Source organism: Callithrix jacchus, chromosome 4 (assembly GCF_049354715.1).
Source record: "Callithrix jacchus isolate 240 chromosome 4, calJac240_pri, whole genome shotgun sequence".
Classification (NCBI taxonomy): domain Eukaryota; kingdom Metazoa; phylum Chordata; class Mammalia; order Primates; family Cebidae; genus Callithrix; species Callithrix jacchus.
In genome coordinates, this window is record NC_133505.1 from 111070927 (window position 1) to 111088265 (window position 17339).

A 17339-nucleotide genomic window follows, 5' to 3' on the forward strand; every position below is an offset into this window, starting at 1 on the left:
TCACCGTGTCCGGCTTTATTAACAGTTTAACGTTGAAAATAATTCATATTTTCGATAGGTATGTAGCATTCTAAAACAAGCTTTTGCGACCGATTTCTATGTGCAGCAAGTCAGTTCTCTAGGGAATGGTATTAGCTTTTCAGTGAAGACGCAAAATCATCCGTTTCTAACAATGATTCTTGTTATGGGTTGAACTGCATCCCTCCAACAAGATGCTGAAGTCCTGCCCCCCAGTCCCTGTAAATGTGGACTTACTTAAAAATAGGGTCCTTGTAGTTCATCAAGTTAAGATGAGATCATTAGGTGGGTCCTAATCTAATCTGACTGGCGTTCTGAAAAGAAAAAATTGGGGTATGGGGACAGATAAGTAGAGAGGGAAGACAATGTGATGACACAAGCAGCAGCCATTTACAAGCTAAGGAATGCCCGAGTCTACCAGAAGCCAGGAAGACAGGCATGGGACAGATTATCATCACAGTCCGGAATCGACCCAAAGCCTCCGGATCTGTGAGACAATACATATTGTTTCAGCCACCCTATAAAGCAAATATAATGACATTATCATGTTGCCCAGGCTGGTCTGGAACTTCTGTACTAAAGCGATCCGCCCATCTCGGTCTCCTAAAGTGCCGGGATTACAGGCGTGAGCTATTGCTCCTGGCCAGCTATTTTTGAACTCTATTTTTCTTTCTTCCTTTTCTTTTTCTTCTTCTTTTTAAAGACAGAATCTCACTGTTGCCCAGGCTGGAGTACAGCGGCGCAATCTGGGATCACTGAAACCTCCGCCCCCCTGGTGGAGCGATCCTTCCACCTCAGCCTCCCCAATAGCTGGGACCACAGGCGTGCCGACCACGCCCAGCGAAGTTTTTTGTGAAGAGCCGGGTCGCCATTTTGCACAGACGAGTCTCGAACTCTTGAGTTCAAGCGACTCGCCACGTCAGCCTCTGAAGGAAGGTGCTGGGATTACAAGCGTGAGCCACCGCGCCAGGTCAGTTGATTTTTTAACTCTATTTTTCTGTCTTACTTTCTGTTTTGAGATAGGATCTCACTCTTGTCGCCCAGCTGGAGTTCAGTGGCGCGATCTTGGCTCACTAGAACCTCTGCCTCCCGGTCGGGCGGGTGATCCTCCCACCTCAGCCTCCCCAATAGCCGCAACCGCGGGCGTATATCACCATGCTCAGGTAGTATTTTGTAGAAAAGCTGTGGCCATTTTGCCCAGGCTGGGGTGCAGGACCGAAGTCTCCGCTCGCTGCAACCTCCGCCTCCCTGCTAATCTCCTGAGTACCAGCAGCTGGGACTGCAGGCAACCGCCAGCGTAATTTTTTGTAGAATCGGTTTCACCATGCTGGCCAGGCTGTTCTCCCACTCCTGGGCTCAAGTAATCCACCCGCCTCCGTTGCCCAAAGCGTTAGGATTACAGGCGGGAGCCACCGCACCCAGCCAACTCTTATTTTTCAAATTGTTTTAATGTAGTGCAATAAATATATAGAGCCTAGTGGCCGGGCGCGGTGGCTCCCGCCTGTAATCCCAGCGCTTTGGGAGGCCGAGGCGGGTGGATCACGAAGTCAGGAGTTCAAGACCAGCCTGACCAACATGGTGAAACCCCGTCCCTACTAAAAATACAAAAAATTAGCCGGGTATAGTGGTGCGCGCCTGTAATCCCAGCTACTCAGGAGGTTGAGGCAGAAGAATCGCTTGAACCTGGGAGGCAGAGGTTGCAGTGAGCCGAGGCCACTGCACTCCAGTGTGGGCGACAGAGCAAGACTAAAAAACAAAAGCCTCGTTTTTCAACATTATAACACTCAGTACTTGTAATTCATAAGTAAAATGCCGTGATGCCTGGGATTTGCTTGCATATACTCCAGTCATAAAAAACAAAGAGCAGGAGAAATACAAAACACTGTATTTTATGTTTTCTAAATGTCTTGCTAAGTATTTCCTTGAAAATATAATCAGGGTGCATTCTCATGTATTCATTAAAAAACACTTCTTACACCCTATCATATGCCAGGAACTGATACAGTCATTGGAGATACTCAGAGCCTGTTCCTTTGGGAATAATTATTAGACATATTCTAAAAGTAAAGGAAGCCAAGCCGGTGGTTCATGCCTGTAATCCCAGTGCTTTGGGAGGCCAAGGCCACAAGGATATCATTTTGTAGAGAGTGGTGGCCATTTTGCCCAGGCTGGGTGCAGGGCCACCGTCTTGGCTTGGTGCAACCTCCGTAGGCTGTTTGAGAATAGCTTGGGCAACACAGCAAGAACCTGTCTCTACAGACAAAAAAAAAAAAAAAAAAAAAAAAAAAAGGCAGAAAACAAACAAACAAAAAATTAGGTGCTTGTAGTACCAGCCATTCAGGAGGCTGAAGATGGATTTTCACTTGAGCCCAGGAGGTTGAAGCTGCAGTAAGCTAGGAGGGTGCTACTGTACATCAGCCTTAGCAACAGAGCGAGACAGAGTTTCTATAAAACAGGGGGTTGGAAATAAAGCAAAATAAATTACCATGGCCCCAGGTAGGAGGATTCACTTTTTTGAGGGGGGTACAGAGTCTCACTCTGTCACCAGGCTGGAGTGCAGTTGTGAGATCTCAGCTCAGTGCAACCTCTGCCTCCCAGGTTCAAGCGATTCTCCTGCCTCAGTCTCCCGAGTAGCTGGGACTATAGGCATGTGCCACCACACCTGGCTGATTTTTTGTATTTTTAATAGAGGCAGGGTTTCACTGTATTAGCCAGGATGGTGTCGATCTCCTGACCTCGTAATCTGCCGGCCTCGGCCTCCCAAAGTGCTGGAATTACAAACGTGAGCCACTGCGCCTGGTCCCAGGATTCACTTTTAGAAAGAAATTGCCAAGGTGAGGTATGGTAGCTCACGCCTACAACCCCAGCAATTTTTAAATCCAGGTGGGCAGATTGCTTGAGGCCAGGAGTTTGAGACCAGAATTGGCACCGTGGTGAAACCCTGTCTCTACTAAAAATACAAAAATTAGCTTATTATTTTTGTGCATGGTGGTGGAGGGAAGCTGAGGCACGAGAATCCCTTGAACTCAGAAGGGGAGGCTGCAGTGAGCCAAGACTGCACTACAAGCCTGGGGGACAGAGGAAAATCCTGTCTCAAAAAAAAGAAAAAGAAATTGCAAGAGCCATACATAAATGATAAATTCCTTTCTTCTTATGGCTGTTCATTCATTTCTAATCATGCCAACATATTCCTTAATAAATGCTTAGCCTATCAATGTTCATCACTCCCCTTTTAGATACCTCATATAAAATAATACATTAAATATTATAATGTCCCATTTTTCATTTTTGTCACAGCAGCATGATGGCATGATGATAACTAGTTTGAAATCAAAAAGAAAGATGACCTCTTGAGTGCTTGGGATACCAACTATGGGTTGTGTTTTAATTTTTATTTTCTGTTTACAATTCTTCTCAGGACTTTAAAGAGGTATTGCATAACTATACATCACACTTAAATGCTGAAAGGCTTACAAGATACGTAAAAAACCCATAGCTATTAAAAAAAAATAGGGTTTATTCTAGAAGTGCATCATTTGTAAGCCCCACTCATAAATAATTACTATATTGCTTTAAAGTCAAAGTATATCACATTTCAGATGTTGATATATAATTAATCATTGTTTTTCATTTCTAATAATCAATGTCCACATCCTTTTCCTCTGAATTATATTTGGAATCATAATGTAAATTGATACAATGATTATAATTAAGAATTGTATCTGAAAGAATCCTCTGTACTACTTACTTAATGTAAGAGATACTTTATATACTTGCCAGTGAAAAGGCATCTTTAAAGTAAGTAGTATTCACTCCACTGGCTCAATGGAAAGTTGAGCAGCCATCTAGGGAATTTGCTGAAGGTGGTAGCCAGTGTGGAAATTCTTAGGAGGGGTCACAGAAGGATTTTGCTTCTGATCAGCTTGTCTACAATGATCTCACTTCCAGGCTAGAGATGGTTTTTTCTAGATTGTGGTTACCCTTGATAGATAAACTGGTTTCTTGATCCTAATCCAGAAATTGGAAGGGAGAATATGCATCATCACACAGCAACGGTTTGATTTGCCTTTTAGTCATACAGTAGTAGCCAGTAAACTGGCCTTTAATAGTCATTTTCAAATGAAAGTGTTTTCACTTGAAAACTCTTCCACTTTTAATTTTTTTTATATCCTATATTTTAAAGTTTTGAACACATTTTTAGTTTGCTGAAATATTTAATTCCTTTAAACAGTTCTACAAAACAGTCCAGATTACAAGGCTACATTCGATTTTTGTAGCTGGTCAGATAATGATTGACCGGTACTGTTTAGTTCTGAGAGTCTAATGAGAAACTATCCAAAGTATCAGAAAGAAGTATAAAATTGTCAGGTAGAAAATAATAGGACAGAAAGCAGTAATATTTTGGGAACATATACCAAAATACCAAGACTAAATATATGTGTGTCACAGTATTTTTGGCCACACATCTTGTGGCTCTTTGAGTGATGATTATTAATTTGACATTGAATATCTTACTGTTTTGGAAAAGGAACAGCTGACATTAGGTTCCCCAAATTTCTGGCATTGTCTACGATGCTCATTGGGTTCTGAAATATATTACTATTATTACCTGGAATTGTGCTGTTCGAAATGATGTACAGAGCATCTGTAGTAAAAGAAAAACGAACCTGGGCTTCAGATATAATTTTGGTACCTTAACAGTTTCAACACACCAAGGTTGTCAGGTTGGGGAGCAAGGAGTAACATCGCGCCGCCTAACTCCAGGCGCGCCCTAGGGACCGCCATGTGAGCTCCCCTCCGGGACTGACGCCGCGCGCAGAGCAGGGAGTCCCAGGCCCAGGCACTCGCAGCCTCCACCAGAACAAACGGCGGCCGCGGCCGTGCGCGCCCACGGCCTGCGCGGGGACGCGCCTTGAGGGGTCGGGGGCGCCTGCTGTAAAGCTCCACAGCGGCCGCGCGTGCCCGCCCGACCCTGGAATGAATGGAAGGTTCAATCTCGCGCGCTCGGCGCCGGCAGCCAATGACGCGGCCGGGAGCGGCGGCGGGCAGGTGTGCGCGTGCCGCCGGCTGACGCAGAGCTCCAGTCGAACCGCCTGCTGCCGCCGCCGCGCCCCGCGCTCCCCCACCCGGCTCAGCCCCCTCCTCCCCGCGCCCGCCACTCGCCGGGCTGCGGCGGCGGAGCGGTGGCGACAGCAGATTCCGCGCCCAGTGGCCGCGCGCCGCCCGGCTGTTCGCGTCCCCTTGCCGGCTCACAATGTGCTGACCCTCCCGGCCCCGCCGCGCGCCTCCCTGGTCTCCCGACCGCCGCGCTCCCTCAGGAAGTGACAGATTCCAGGCCCCTTCCTCCGCCCCGTCCTCCGGGACTGAACGCCACACACATCCTCACACCCTCTCCCCCCTCACACCCAGGCTAGCGACGCGACCATGAGGCCCCGGAGGTAAGCAGCCGGCCCCGCGGGCGCGCGAGTGCGAGCGTGGCCGGGTGTGCGTGCGGGTGCGGACGCCGCTCGCGGTCCCGAGTCTGGCACGTGAGCAACGTCGAGGGGAGCTCCGTGCTGAGGAGCAGGAAGAAAAGAGGAGGCGCGAGCGCCAGGGAGGGGCAAGGACTGGGCACCGCGGGGAAGTGACAGGTCTCGCAGCAAGTTGCGGTTCGGGAACCGGCGCGCGGCGTCTTTCCTTCGCCGGCCCTGATTTATTGCCCCGGTGCTGCCACTAAGACGCGGGCAGTCGATGTACTTCCGGGTTCACACCTTTCTCTCCCCGCTCCGTGCTGCTGGGTCGTTGCCCGCCGTGGGTACTGCGTCGCCAGAGCGGCCGCCGGGTCTCGCTGCTGCGGCTACTGCCGGGCGGCCGGAGCCGGCTCGGAGCGGGAGGGCGGGGCGGGGCGGGGTAGGGCGGGGCGGGGCGGGGTAGAGCGGGGGCGTTGGCGACTCGGGAGCTATGGAGTGGTGCGGCGCGGGCTTGCGGTCCCGGCGGCGGGTCCTCGCGGCCGGTGCGGGCTCCAGTGGGACGCACGGGGCCGCGCCGCCAGGGGGCGTGCGCACCTCCCTTTTGCGCTTCGCAAACAGAGCTGCTTTGTACCGGGCAGGCGTCGGGGATCGTTTTTGCTTCGGTGTCGGTGATGTAAATTCATGAATTAAAATTAAGGATTTTGAGCAGAACGGAGAACGTACTTGGATTTAGGTTGTTTTTGAAAAGGAAAGACCAAAGAAGAAATGATACGTTTGCAGGAGCATTGACTGACTACTGACTGGAACATTGGATGCGGGTGCTTTATGAGGATTTGTACTCCAAAAACTTTTTTTAAAAATTGCACGTTGGTAAATATTAAGTGTTTTCGAGTAAAATTTAACAGTATGTATTTAGTGCCCTTATTGCGGAAATTTCTTAAATGTAAGTAAGTCCGCCATTTTGAATTGTTTCATGTAACACTGAATGAAATCTTAGGTGCCTGTGTTTCCTTGAGTTCCCTTCAGTTCTTTGTGGATTTGTTTTCATACTTAGGTTTTTAAGGTTGCCAAGTAGTATTACTGTTCATGGACCTAAATAATCCACTGAAGATTTTTATACCTATTATTGTTAATGCAAGGGAAAAATAAATTGTGCTCGTGTTCTATTGTAGTTTTTTATTTCTCTATTACAAATACTGTGGAAGTGAAAAATACACCTGACAACTAGTATTAGAATGAATTTAAAACGTTTTACAAAACTGCTGAAAAGATATGACTTAAGGTGATTTTTAATCAAGAAAATCTTAATGCTTCATTTTTTAGTGCAGGTTATTACCATGTTTACTTAGATAATAAAGCAAAAGTGCTTTTTAAAAAAGCCCCCTTTATGTCCAACAATAAATACAAAACATCACAGTTTTATGAAAGCTTTCAGGGAATTTTTAAAAGTTAAGGGTGAATTCTTGGAAATATATGCCAATTTGTATTTCAAAAATATAAAATTTGTTATAAAATTTATGCCATTTTTCTTCTGCTGTGGATTTGTATAGATTTTATAGAGGAGTTGTGTGATAAATTAACAAAGGGAATGTAATAATCAGTATTCCATTTTCAATAATACACCCTTGTCCATCTTATGGAAAGTTCTTGCTTCTCAAATTATTTATCTTTGCATATGAAATACAGCAATCCAGTGTGTCTAATTTCCTACAGAGCTTTATAAATGAAACTGACACAAGGCCTCTTCTAGCACTTAGTGGGGAAGGGGCTATATTACCAATGAATACAAAGTTTTATTTGACTTCCATTTTGCAAGTGGGATCAGCTAATCTTTGCTTGACAATATAAGGTCATAAAAATTTAAGTAATTGGATTGGTTTGTAAAGCATATTGGTTTTTGGTAACTGCTTATAGGTGCGTCTCAGTTAATAGATCTGGAACCAAATGATTCAATGATTATATTCTCCTTAATCCTTGTCAGACTGTATGGTGTCTTATTATACATGTTCTCTGCTAGACTTCTTTCAGAAACAGTAAGAAGTTTATTGTAAAATTAGTCAAGATTTAAATTAAAAAATCTTATAGGTTGTGAGGCACGATATGGTCAATCTTTGCAAGGGAAGCAAATCGAGATTTAAAATAGCAGTGCTCAAAGTTAGTCTTCAGAATAACTTATTTTTAAGTATGTTGCACATGTAAATTCCAAAATACAGTGAATTTAAGATTTGCTTTTTTTTCCCCTATTTACTCTGAGGAAAGAGAAGATTTAACAGATCTTACCTGCCTGAAAGTTTGATAATGCTTGGTATCTGATATGGTAACATTTTTAGGGATTTGTGATACATTGCTGTCATAATTTACACATCATGATTAAAGGAAAAAATAAGTTATTAAATAAAACATGTAAGAATAACAGTCTTCAGGTGTGAGACTGCTGTCTCTTTAAAAATAATTGAAGTGCTAGGCACAGCTACCACATTTGGGGACTATTAGCAAGTTCAGGTCAGGAAATGATCTATAAACATTTATCTTAATCCACAGTTGAGTTGACTTCAAAAAAGAAATGGGGATACAGAGATTAATCAATTTAGAAGTAATTAAATTATTGATAAGATAGTGGTGTTACAAATTTTTGGACAACTGAAGTGTTTTCTTACTTGGTATTTTTCAGTAGAATATAATTTTAAAATTCTCATATATTCAGTTTTGTTGTTTAAATGCTTTTGAACCTGTATCTTATTTTCTTGCCTTTTAAAGGGACTGTATTTTCTTTACAAAATAACTACTGTTTTTGATGAACCACAAAGTAAGGAATTTCTAGCTTGCCAAGAAGAACAATGGAAATTCTTTACATTCAGATACTTAAGGTTGATTTATATGTATAAGTCTTGGAATATATGAAATGCAGAATCTTACTGTTTTGACAAACTTGCCCACCATGTACTTGTATACATGTACATTATTGTGTTGGATTTCTCTGACACAATGATGCTTGACAAAGTCGCTGGCCACAGTGCTGAATCAAGACAGCCATATTGGTCACTGCTAAATCTGACTGAAAACTGTACAGTACATGGAAATTGTGTAGGGGTTCAAATAGCATCATGACCATAGGAAATATATGCATATATATTTCATAAATATTTTTATTTTTTTGCTTTTCACCTAGTTGAATTGGAATCATCAGAAATTTTGATAGAGAAATGTTATCCCTGAAGTATATTAATTTAGTGTGTAGACTAATTTTGAATAATGTCAGTAAAATCAGTAGGATCAATGTTAGAGGTTTTCTGTTTCTTTGAAAGCTGCCACTTGTAAATGATGACAAGATTTATAAAACCAGTTTAAGCAACTACTGATTTAACTCAGAAACTACAATTTTTGTTGACACTACTGTAAGGTAGAGTATGAACTTGATATTTGCAATTTTTGATTTAGGTTCATATTCTGGCATTATCAAAACCAACATCAAAATATGTGATTATCAAACAATCAAATTAGAAATCATGAAATAAATTCCACTTAAAAACATTAAATAATTTTTAAAATAAGAATATAAATTTTGAAATTATAATGATATTGACCTGTCATTTTGGGGAAATTTCCTATTGTTTGAAACAGGACAAACACCAGGCTTTCATTGCTTAAAATATTACTGTGCTCTATATTATATGAAATGAATACTAGTATGAAACCATTGTAGAAATTACCTGAAAAGGTATGTTGTAATCCATTTACTATATCAGTAAAAAAATACTATTTTAAGCATAGAACTTTTATTTGATTCTTACAAAAACAGAATGGGTTGATATGCAGGATCATCAAATTAAGGGTCAAAGGTGACAAATCAGGACAAAGGGCATGAAGCTTATTTTCAAGCAATCAGTTTCTAGTTTTTCCTTAGCAGAACAAAAGCTTAATTATATGGAAAAAAAGGACTTAATGTTGAGTGGCCAGTTCTAATGGTGGAAAAACATGTTTACAATTTTCTAGATATTTTCAGATCAGTATTACTTTTACAGACTTATTTGGAAAGGCAAGAGCTGAAATACTATGTTTATGTTTTTCGGACATTTTTCTATGCATCGTTTGTTCAGACTCTACAAAATCATTTTAACAAAAATGTTCTAGACTGTATAGGTTGAAAAAACAGACATTTTGTGTATTGAACATTTTAGAAAAAAATCTGTAAATTATGTTTTATCTTTTGTATTAGTCTGTTGTTATAATTACTTCTGCTAGTTAAAATCCTATTATTTTTATTTGGTGTTACATTTATTACATCAGTAGGTCACCCAGTGTTATAAGGATGAGTAACTTGCAAAGTATCTCTTTATCTTTATTAAAATGTTTACTGAAAATATTTAGAATACACTAAAAGTTCTCAGTTGTTAATCTCTGGTGATGATATAAATTTTGAACCATTAATATAATGTTGTATATTAAAACTTAAAATGTATGTCAAATAAAATTTTCTTGTTATTATTGTAATTAAATAGAAGTGTTCAGTTTTACCTGGAATCATTTTTGTTTACTATATCAAAAAACCACTTTAAAGTTTTGTCTTAAAGTTATGGTGGGCCTTTAAAATATATGTGATTACCTTTAAGATAGGAATTTTGCCATTGTTTTGATCTTTTTGATCTGAAACCACTAGTGCTTTCTTTTACATTTCTTTACTGTGATCTAACAATGAGCGGTGAGCGTGATTACATAATACTGTTATTTCATATGTTGGAAGATACAAACACATTAGCAAAACTGTGCTGTGGCTTAACTGTTACAACTTTTTAAGCTAAAGAATTGTGTTTACCAACTCATCTGGTGCCATAATATTGCCTTTAAACAATTTTGAAAATATACCAGTCATCTTAAATTACTACTCATTTGTTTTTATTTTCCAAAATAAATTTGTTACAGTATTTGAAGAGAGTGATGGAGCTGTCCGTATCTTATATGAAACCAATAAAACATCTATTTGTTAAAATGGTGTAAAAAGTTAAATTTATCTCCATGATTCAGCAATGTCACATATACTACCCTCTGATTTAAGGTTGAGTGTTTCGTGTGATATATTATAAATTAAATCATATACTTTATAAAAAATGAAATATAAAAAGTGCAGCTTTTTTTCTAATACAAAATTTTCTGTTCTCTTGATAATTTAAAAAATATTTCACCAAATGTAAAGCTTCTTGTTTTCAAATTCTAATAACCTAATATTTTTAAGCTGTAGAAAGTCATGTGTAACTATTTCTCTTACTTTTAAGTAGATTGTTCTGTTTAGATTTTCTATTCCTGTGTATGATTGAGGGTTCATGAGCAACATCTATGATTAAAGTAGGATGTTCAGTTACATTGCAAAATAATTTATTGTGATTTTACTGAGGCAGCATTTGAATTTAGCCTGTTGACTAACTGCAAAAAATAATTAGAGTAAGGTTGATAGATATTAAATGTTAAGAGGACAGTGTAAGAAAATGCTTTCATAAAGTACTTACATTCACTTCAGTGTTGAACTTCCTATAATATTTTATTTGATGTGTGTATATGTTATATTTAAAGTTATAGTCAATTTATGTCAGTGTTGTGCTTCAGGTTTTACTCTAGTGTTAATGTAATATTAACATATTTGCTATATGATTTTAAGTAGTGTTATTTTAAAACATTTTCTCTAGCTAGGAAAGAAAAATCTATGCTGCCTTCCAAAGAATGTAGTTCAGTGATAGTTGAGATGTACTACAGATTAGTTTTTCTTTAAACCATAAGGTGAATATTTATTACAGTAAGTTAGAATGTGCTTTACACTTAATGTTATTTTAGAAAATACTGACTATAACAGAAACAAAAAATTATCTTTTTTTTTAAAATGTTGAAAAATTCTGGAGATGAGAATAAGTAATGAAATAATTTTTCTTATGGTGAATACTATTCTTGATTGTGAAATCATTTTTGTAACTTAAAGTAACTTTTGCATTTTTTAGTATTAGAAATAAAAGTTAACATGATGTGAATTGAAGTAAAATTCTGAGTAATGTGAAATGTTGTAGTATTTTTTTTTTTGAGACAGAGTTTCGCTCTTGTTACCCCGACTGGAATGCAATGGCATGATCTCGGCTCACCGCAACCTCTGCTGTCTGGGTTCAAGCAATTCTCCTGCCTCAGCCTCCTGAGTAGCTGGGACTACAGGCGCACACCACTATGCCCAGCTAATTTTTGTATTTTTAGTAGAGACGGGGTTTCACCTTGTTGACCAGGATGGTCTTGATCTCTTGACCTCGTGATCCACCCGCCTTGGCCTCCCAAAGTGCTGGGATTATAGGCGTGAGCCACCGTGCCCAGCCAGTAGTATTTTATTTTTATTGGTTCCTTTATTCTGTAAGCTTCAAACAGCTTGGCAATTTTCAATTTTTATTTTTTGAGACAGAGTCTCACTGTGTAACCCAGGCTGGAGTGCAATGACCGGATCTCAGCTCACTACAACCTGTGTCTCCCGGGTTCAAGCAGTTCTCCTGCTTCAGCCTCCCAGGTAGCTGGGATTACAAGCATGCACAACCATGCCTGGCTAATTTTTGTATTTTTAGTAGAGATGGGTTTCACCATGTTGACCAGGCTGGTCTCAAACTCTTGACCAAGTGATCCACTGGCCTTGGCCTCCCAGAGTGCTGGGATTACAGGCATGAGCCACCACACTGGCTGGCAATTTTTAAATGAATTACAATATATAATTCACAATAGCAATCATTTTCCTTTACTTTTAGTTGCAACAGTGGATTTTAACAATGAACAATATATAATGTATTTGAGAAGAATATCGTTATATGTTTTAATAGGAAGTGTGACTTTAAGAATTTTTTTATAATTTAGTCACTCCTATAGCAGTAAATCATATATTTAAAATAAAATAATTGGAATTGTTTTGTATATATGCATTTTATATTTGTAACATATGTATATTATATTTGTAAGAGATTGTCTATGCAATTATTTTTTATGAAAAGATGGTTTAACAGAACATTTTCTGAACAGAACGTTATTTTTTTTTATAAAAGTCAGCCTAGGAATAATCAACCCAGGTACAGGAATTCCTTGTCATTGGTTCAAAATTTATAATGGACACAAAATAATGTCAGAATTATGATAATGAGCTAAATATGCACAGCCTCTCTAATCATAGAGCATAGATTTCAGTTGGGAGAGAACATTTTCATGGAGTGTTATAATGAACTACAGTGTAGACTATTACATGGTGGAGATGTATTCAGTATGGAACAGTATGAAAAAGAACTCTAAGTAGAGATCTAAATGGTGAACAGAGATTATTCTAGTGTAGGAGCAGAGAAGTGTATTTTAGGATTTTATAGGTGTAGGTTTTTGTTTTCTAAGAAAACTTAATGAACTCTTAAATGAAATATTTTACCAAAAATTTTTCAATATAAATACTTGTATAAAATGTGAGTGGCTGTTTTTGGAGTATTCATGCATTTGAAGAATTATTTGACTCCTGATATTTCATTTAAAAAACAGTCACCTAGAATAAGAATATAAACATTTAAAATTATAAATATTTTACAGCTTATACCTGTCTTATTCCTATCATAGTTGTTTAGTAAGTATTGAATGGCTACATAATAATATCTATATTTAAACTTAATTTTATTTTTTGTACTCCTGTTTTTGAACAATTTTAAACCATTAACATCAGTGAAGTATAATAATTGTGAAATAATTTCATGTTACTTTTCCTTTGAAGCGGACATTATTAAAACTAGTATAACCAAGAACATCATATGTAAGTTTGAATAGTGAAAAATCTGAACATTATTATCAAATTGGCTTTTTAAAAAAAACTCCAAAAGCTTATAGTAAGAGCTCTTGAATTAAATAGTATTATTTAGCTAAATTTCTTACATTATTTGATTTTGACTTTATTAAACCTACTATTTGTGATAATTTGTCCAAATTATTTGCTAAGCTTATTTTACAAACCTTATCTATTGTGTTTACACATCTTTCAAACATGTTGTCTTGAATTCTGTAAATATAAGCAGGTAGGATTAAGAATAGGCTGTGGACTATTAGAATAGAAAGTCATAAGCTACAGTTGTACTGAAATATTTATGTACAATAATTAAATATACTCATAAGCCAGATGTGCAAAATAAAACTTGATACAGGATCAGTTTAAAGGAAAGCTCTATTTCAATAAGTGCCTATCATGAATTTTGTTAAAGTTAGGATCTGTCATTATCTTGTATCTTTTGGTTGTAAACACGGGATAACCGAAAGATTTAACGTACAGAGGTTCACATGCCTTTTGTTCACATTCTTCCTCTATTTTCAAATTTAACTCAGTGAGATTGTCATCCTTTGTGAAAAGAACCTTGGGTCACCATTCAGTAGAACTCTGCACTTGGAAAATTCTCCATTTCCTTTTGAGAAGAAAATTAGATTGCAACTTAAAGAATTTGCACAGAATGGCTTTTGTGTATGTGTGTGTGTGTGTGTGTGTGTGTGTGTGTGAGAGAGAGAAAGTTGATATAGTAGATACGGTGTGTAAAACTTGGTTAAGGAAAGACAGTTCTGGGTGTAGCAGGTGAGTGTATGCATGTTCACACCAATCTGTTTGATAAACCTTAATAACTGACCCAAGGATAAAAACAATAATTTAGTAGTCATCAGGAGTTCCTCTTCCAATCACTATACTTCATTACTATGTGGCCTCTTTATTGCAAGTTTTATTGTGTTGTGGCATCTGCCAATGGATATATTAGAAACATCAATATTTACTCATATTTAAAAAATGACAACTGTTTGCTTTTTAAACAGACATTAACCCATTTAAAAATATGGGTTAATGCATACTAGATACTTTCAAATATACTTAATGATTAAGTGTATTACCATTAATTTAATTTTTCATTCACTTGACTGTAACAGCTGCAGTATCAATTTTATAGTACCATCATTAGATTCTCATGATTTATCTTCTAAAATGTATCTGAAGAGAATAGTCAAATAAATTGGTTCTTCAAGAAACATAATATTCTAGATTAAGTAGATTTTAACTGTGCTTGGAAAAACTAGTGTCTTTAAATTACAGTATAAAATTAAATATTAACTGCATTGTTCATGAAATTGGGATCTTTTGACTACATCTTAATGGTCTTAAATGTTCTTTAAACCAGTGTCCTCTAATAGAAATACAAAGCAAGTATATGCCAATTGGTTATCTAATTTTGCTAGGTGAGTCTTAAACTGTAAAAAAAACTTTACAGGTCTCCTCACAGAGTCAGAACCTGGGCATTTTACTGCTTTCTAATGGCCATTAGGATGAAGAAGAGGCAATTAAATAGGCAATTCATGTAGTACTGACTTGAGCTCTCTGATTTTAGGTTCTTCAGAAGAGGATGAAGCCATTCAAGCAGGTTTCACCAGCCCCAGCCCCAGGTCAGTCTTTTATTATTATTTTTAAAATATTTTGTTTAATTAATGTTTTAAAAGATCAAGGTCACTAGAGGCATATGAGAACTTGACAGCCCTCAGGAATTCTTCATCCTTTCTACTTTGGCAAGATGGGTACCAAGTCCTCCTATACTCCATCCTGATCTCTTCATCTAAAAAACTGGTATTCCCACAAGAATTACGTGGATTACCTCTTCTAATTAACTCCTTTCTCCCACCGCCACTTTTAGCAGTATTGTATTTTGTGATTCCTTTTTCTGTAACTTAAGCAACATAGATAATAGATATTTAAATGTTTATGGAGATGAATGAAAAGTCTTCATGGCTTGTTTATTTTTGTAACTCCTAAAGTAAAATAGGTACTAACAGATACCTGCTGAACTAAATTAAAAATGAAGACATGGTGCTGTTTTAAAATAATTTATCATCACATAAATAGCACGATATAATACATTAGACATTTTGAGGAAATTTTTCTTATCCAGGAAGCTCTGTGTTGCTTTTCATGAACATATATAAGAAATTGCTCCTCATTTTCATGCTGCAAAATTGAGTCATTTGAACTTTAATATTTTAAAACTAGACTTTTGATATACTCTCTTATATTGCTAAAATTGACTTAAAAGTTAATAGCACTATCTTTTAGTAACAATCTTATTGATAATAATTTATTACTCTGGCTTGACTAGTACCACTTTGAAGACACACATAGGAGCTGTGATATTGCAAAGTATATGACTATTCATAATAACTACAAGTAAAATGATGTTATTCTGTTATTAAACTTATCAAATATAGGATTGTGGGTAGCAAGAGGAAACCAGTAAGGATCAAAAAGTTTAACAAGGAAACCATGATAGGTATTTCCATTTGAGAAACTGCTTTTTCTTTTTAGAGTGAATCTTGACATAGAGATGATGCTCTACTGAATATCATGAAAAAAGCGATCCTCCAAAGTTGCTATAAATGTTTTAGTATACCAACTAGTTTCCTTTTATTGTTTTCTTTTCAATTTTTTTTTCTCCTTATTATCAACTGTGATTTTTCGTTGGAGCCAGTCCAGAGACCTTTTTCTTTTTTGTTGGGAAATAATGTTAACACCAATGTGTTAAGTGACTGCAATAAAGTTTCATGTCTGTATTTCCTTGTGATTATAAAGGGGATCGGAGGGAAAAGGTATCACTTTCACCAGAAGAATGGTTGTTTCTAGATATTACATTTTAAGCTAAAAGACTTTGAATATCCACTGGTCCAGTTTCCTCACTATACAGATGAAGAAACTGAGTCCCAGAGAAGTTATTGGCCCAAGGCGACAGGTTGGTAAATAGGAACAGAATTTTGGCCTCCATTTTCTACTGATGCTTTTTCTCCACAAATTTGCGTCTCACACAGGCATCTTTAAAGCCTGAAGCTTTTTTTTTCACTTGTCTCATCTTTTATCCTGCTACTACTCTTCTTTCCTTTTTCATTTTGGATATACTTGCGCTCTGTCCCCAAATAAATCCAAAAGGTAAATATTGAAACAAATAACAGGGAGACAGTACACATTCTTATTTCAGTTGATTATTTCTTTTGATGGAATAGAGCTTTAAAGAATACTTTTATTCATTGCTTTGAGGAAGGAAGAATAGTATGTTAACATTATTTAGTGTTTCTCCACAGACTCATGGTATTTAATGCAAAAAGGTATTTAAATTAGGAAACATACATGCTCAAGTAGTACAGTTGAAAAATACTTTCATTTTGCAACTAAAACATGAAGCTTCCTTTTGTGCTATTCTAGGCAATGTAAAACAGTACTAAATGAGTTTTCTAACCTGTTACTGTTCTAATTAAGGTCATTTAAGAAAGTATTTGTTGAGCACAGTTTGGAAAATATTTTTCCTTCTTATTGGGAGAGAAGTATGGTAATGTAATAGGATTTTTGCTATTCCAGGTTTTTAAAAAGATATTTCTACAGCTATTATGTATAATTTTTTTGAAAAGTTAAAAAATACTTTATACAGAATGTTAGTCTTAAAACAATGCTCCTTTTCTGAATTTTGTTCCAAATATTTTGCTGAAATGTAACTGACCAAAAAGAAGGAAGCATTTGCAAATTTTGAGATATAAAGGCAAATTTTGAAATACAAAGGCAGTTTGTCTGGAAAACTTAAAATTTATGCTAATCCGCTTCTGTATTTCCATAATTTTACTTAATTATTCTGGGGAAAGTGTGTTAAGGTATTTAAGGAAAGTCTTAAGAGATTTTTTTTACCTCTGTGTACATATTCTAAAATTGGACCAATTTTGTGAAGTCCGAGCATTTTGCCCCCAGACAAGGAAATTAAACGAGAATGGAATTTTGCTTTTTGGAAACAAAAGCGAAGTGACCATATCTATATTCTGAAGTGCCTCTGCTGCAAG

At 37.4% G+C, this 17339-nt stretch overlaps 1 protein-coding gene across 2 annotated transcripts in view; it reads left to right on the forward strand.

The window, feature by feature from the left end:
• Positions 1-863: 863 nt before the first annotated feature.
• Positions 864-17339, forward strand: part of LIN28B (lin-28 RNA binding posttranscriptional regulator B) — a 109271-nt gene continuing 92795 nt past the window's right edge. Inside the window, exons 1-2 of one of the 2 annotated variants that reach the window (XM_035296412.3) lie at positions 864-988; positions 14864-14918. In XM_035296412.3, the coding sequence (XP_035152303.1) occupies positions 14879-14918 (40 nt within the window). In that variant the 5' untranslated portion in view covers positions 864-988; positions 14864-14878. Of the gene's footprint in view, positions 989-5100; positions 5457-14863; positions 14919-17339 lie in introns of those variants that run through there. The other variant, XM_008994834.6, reaches the window with a different exon arrangement.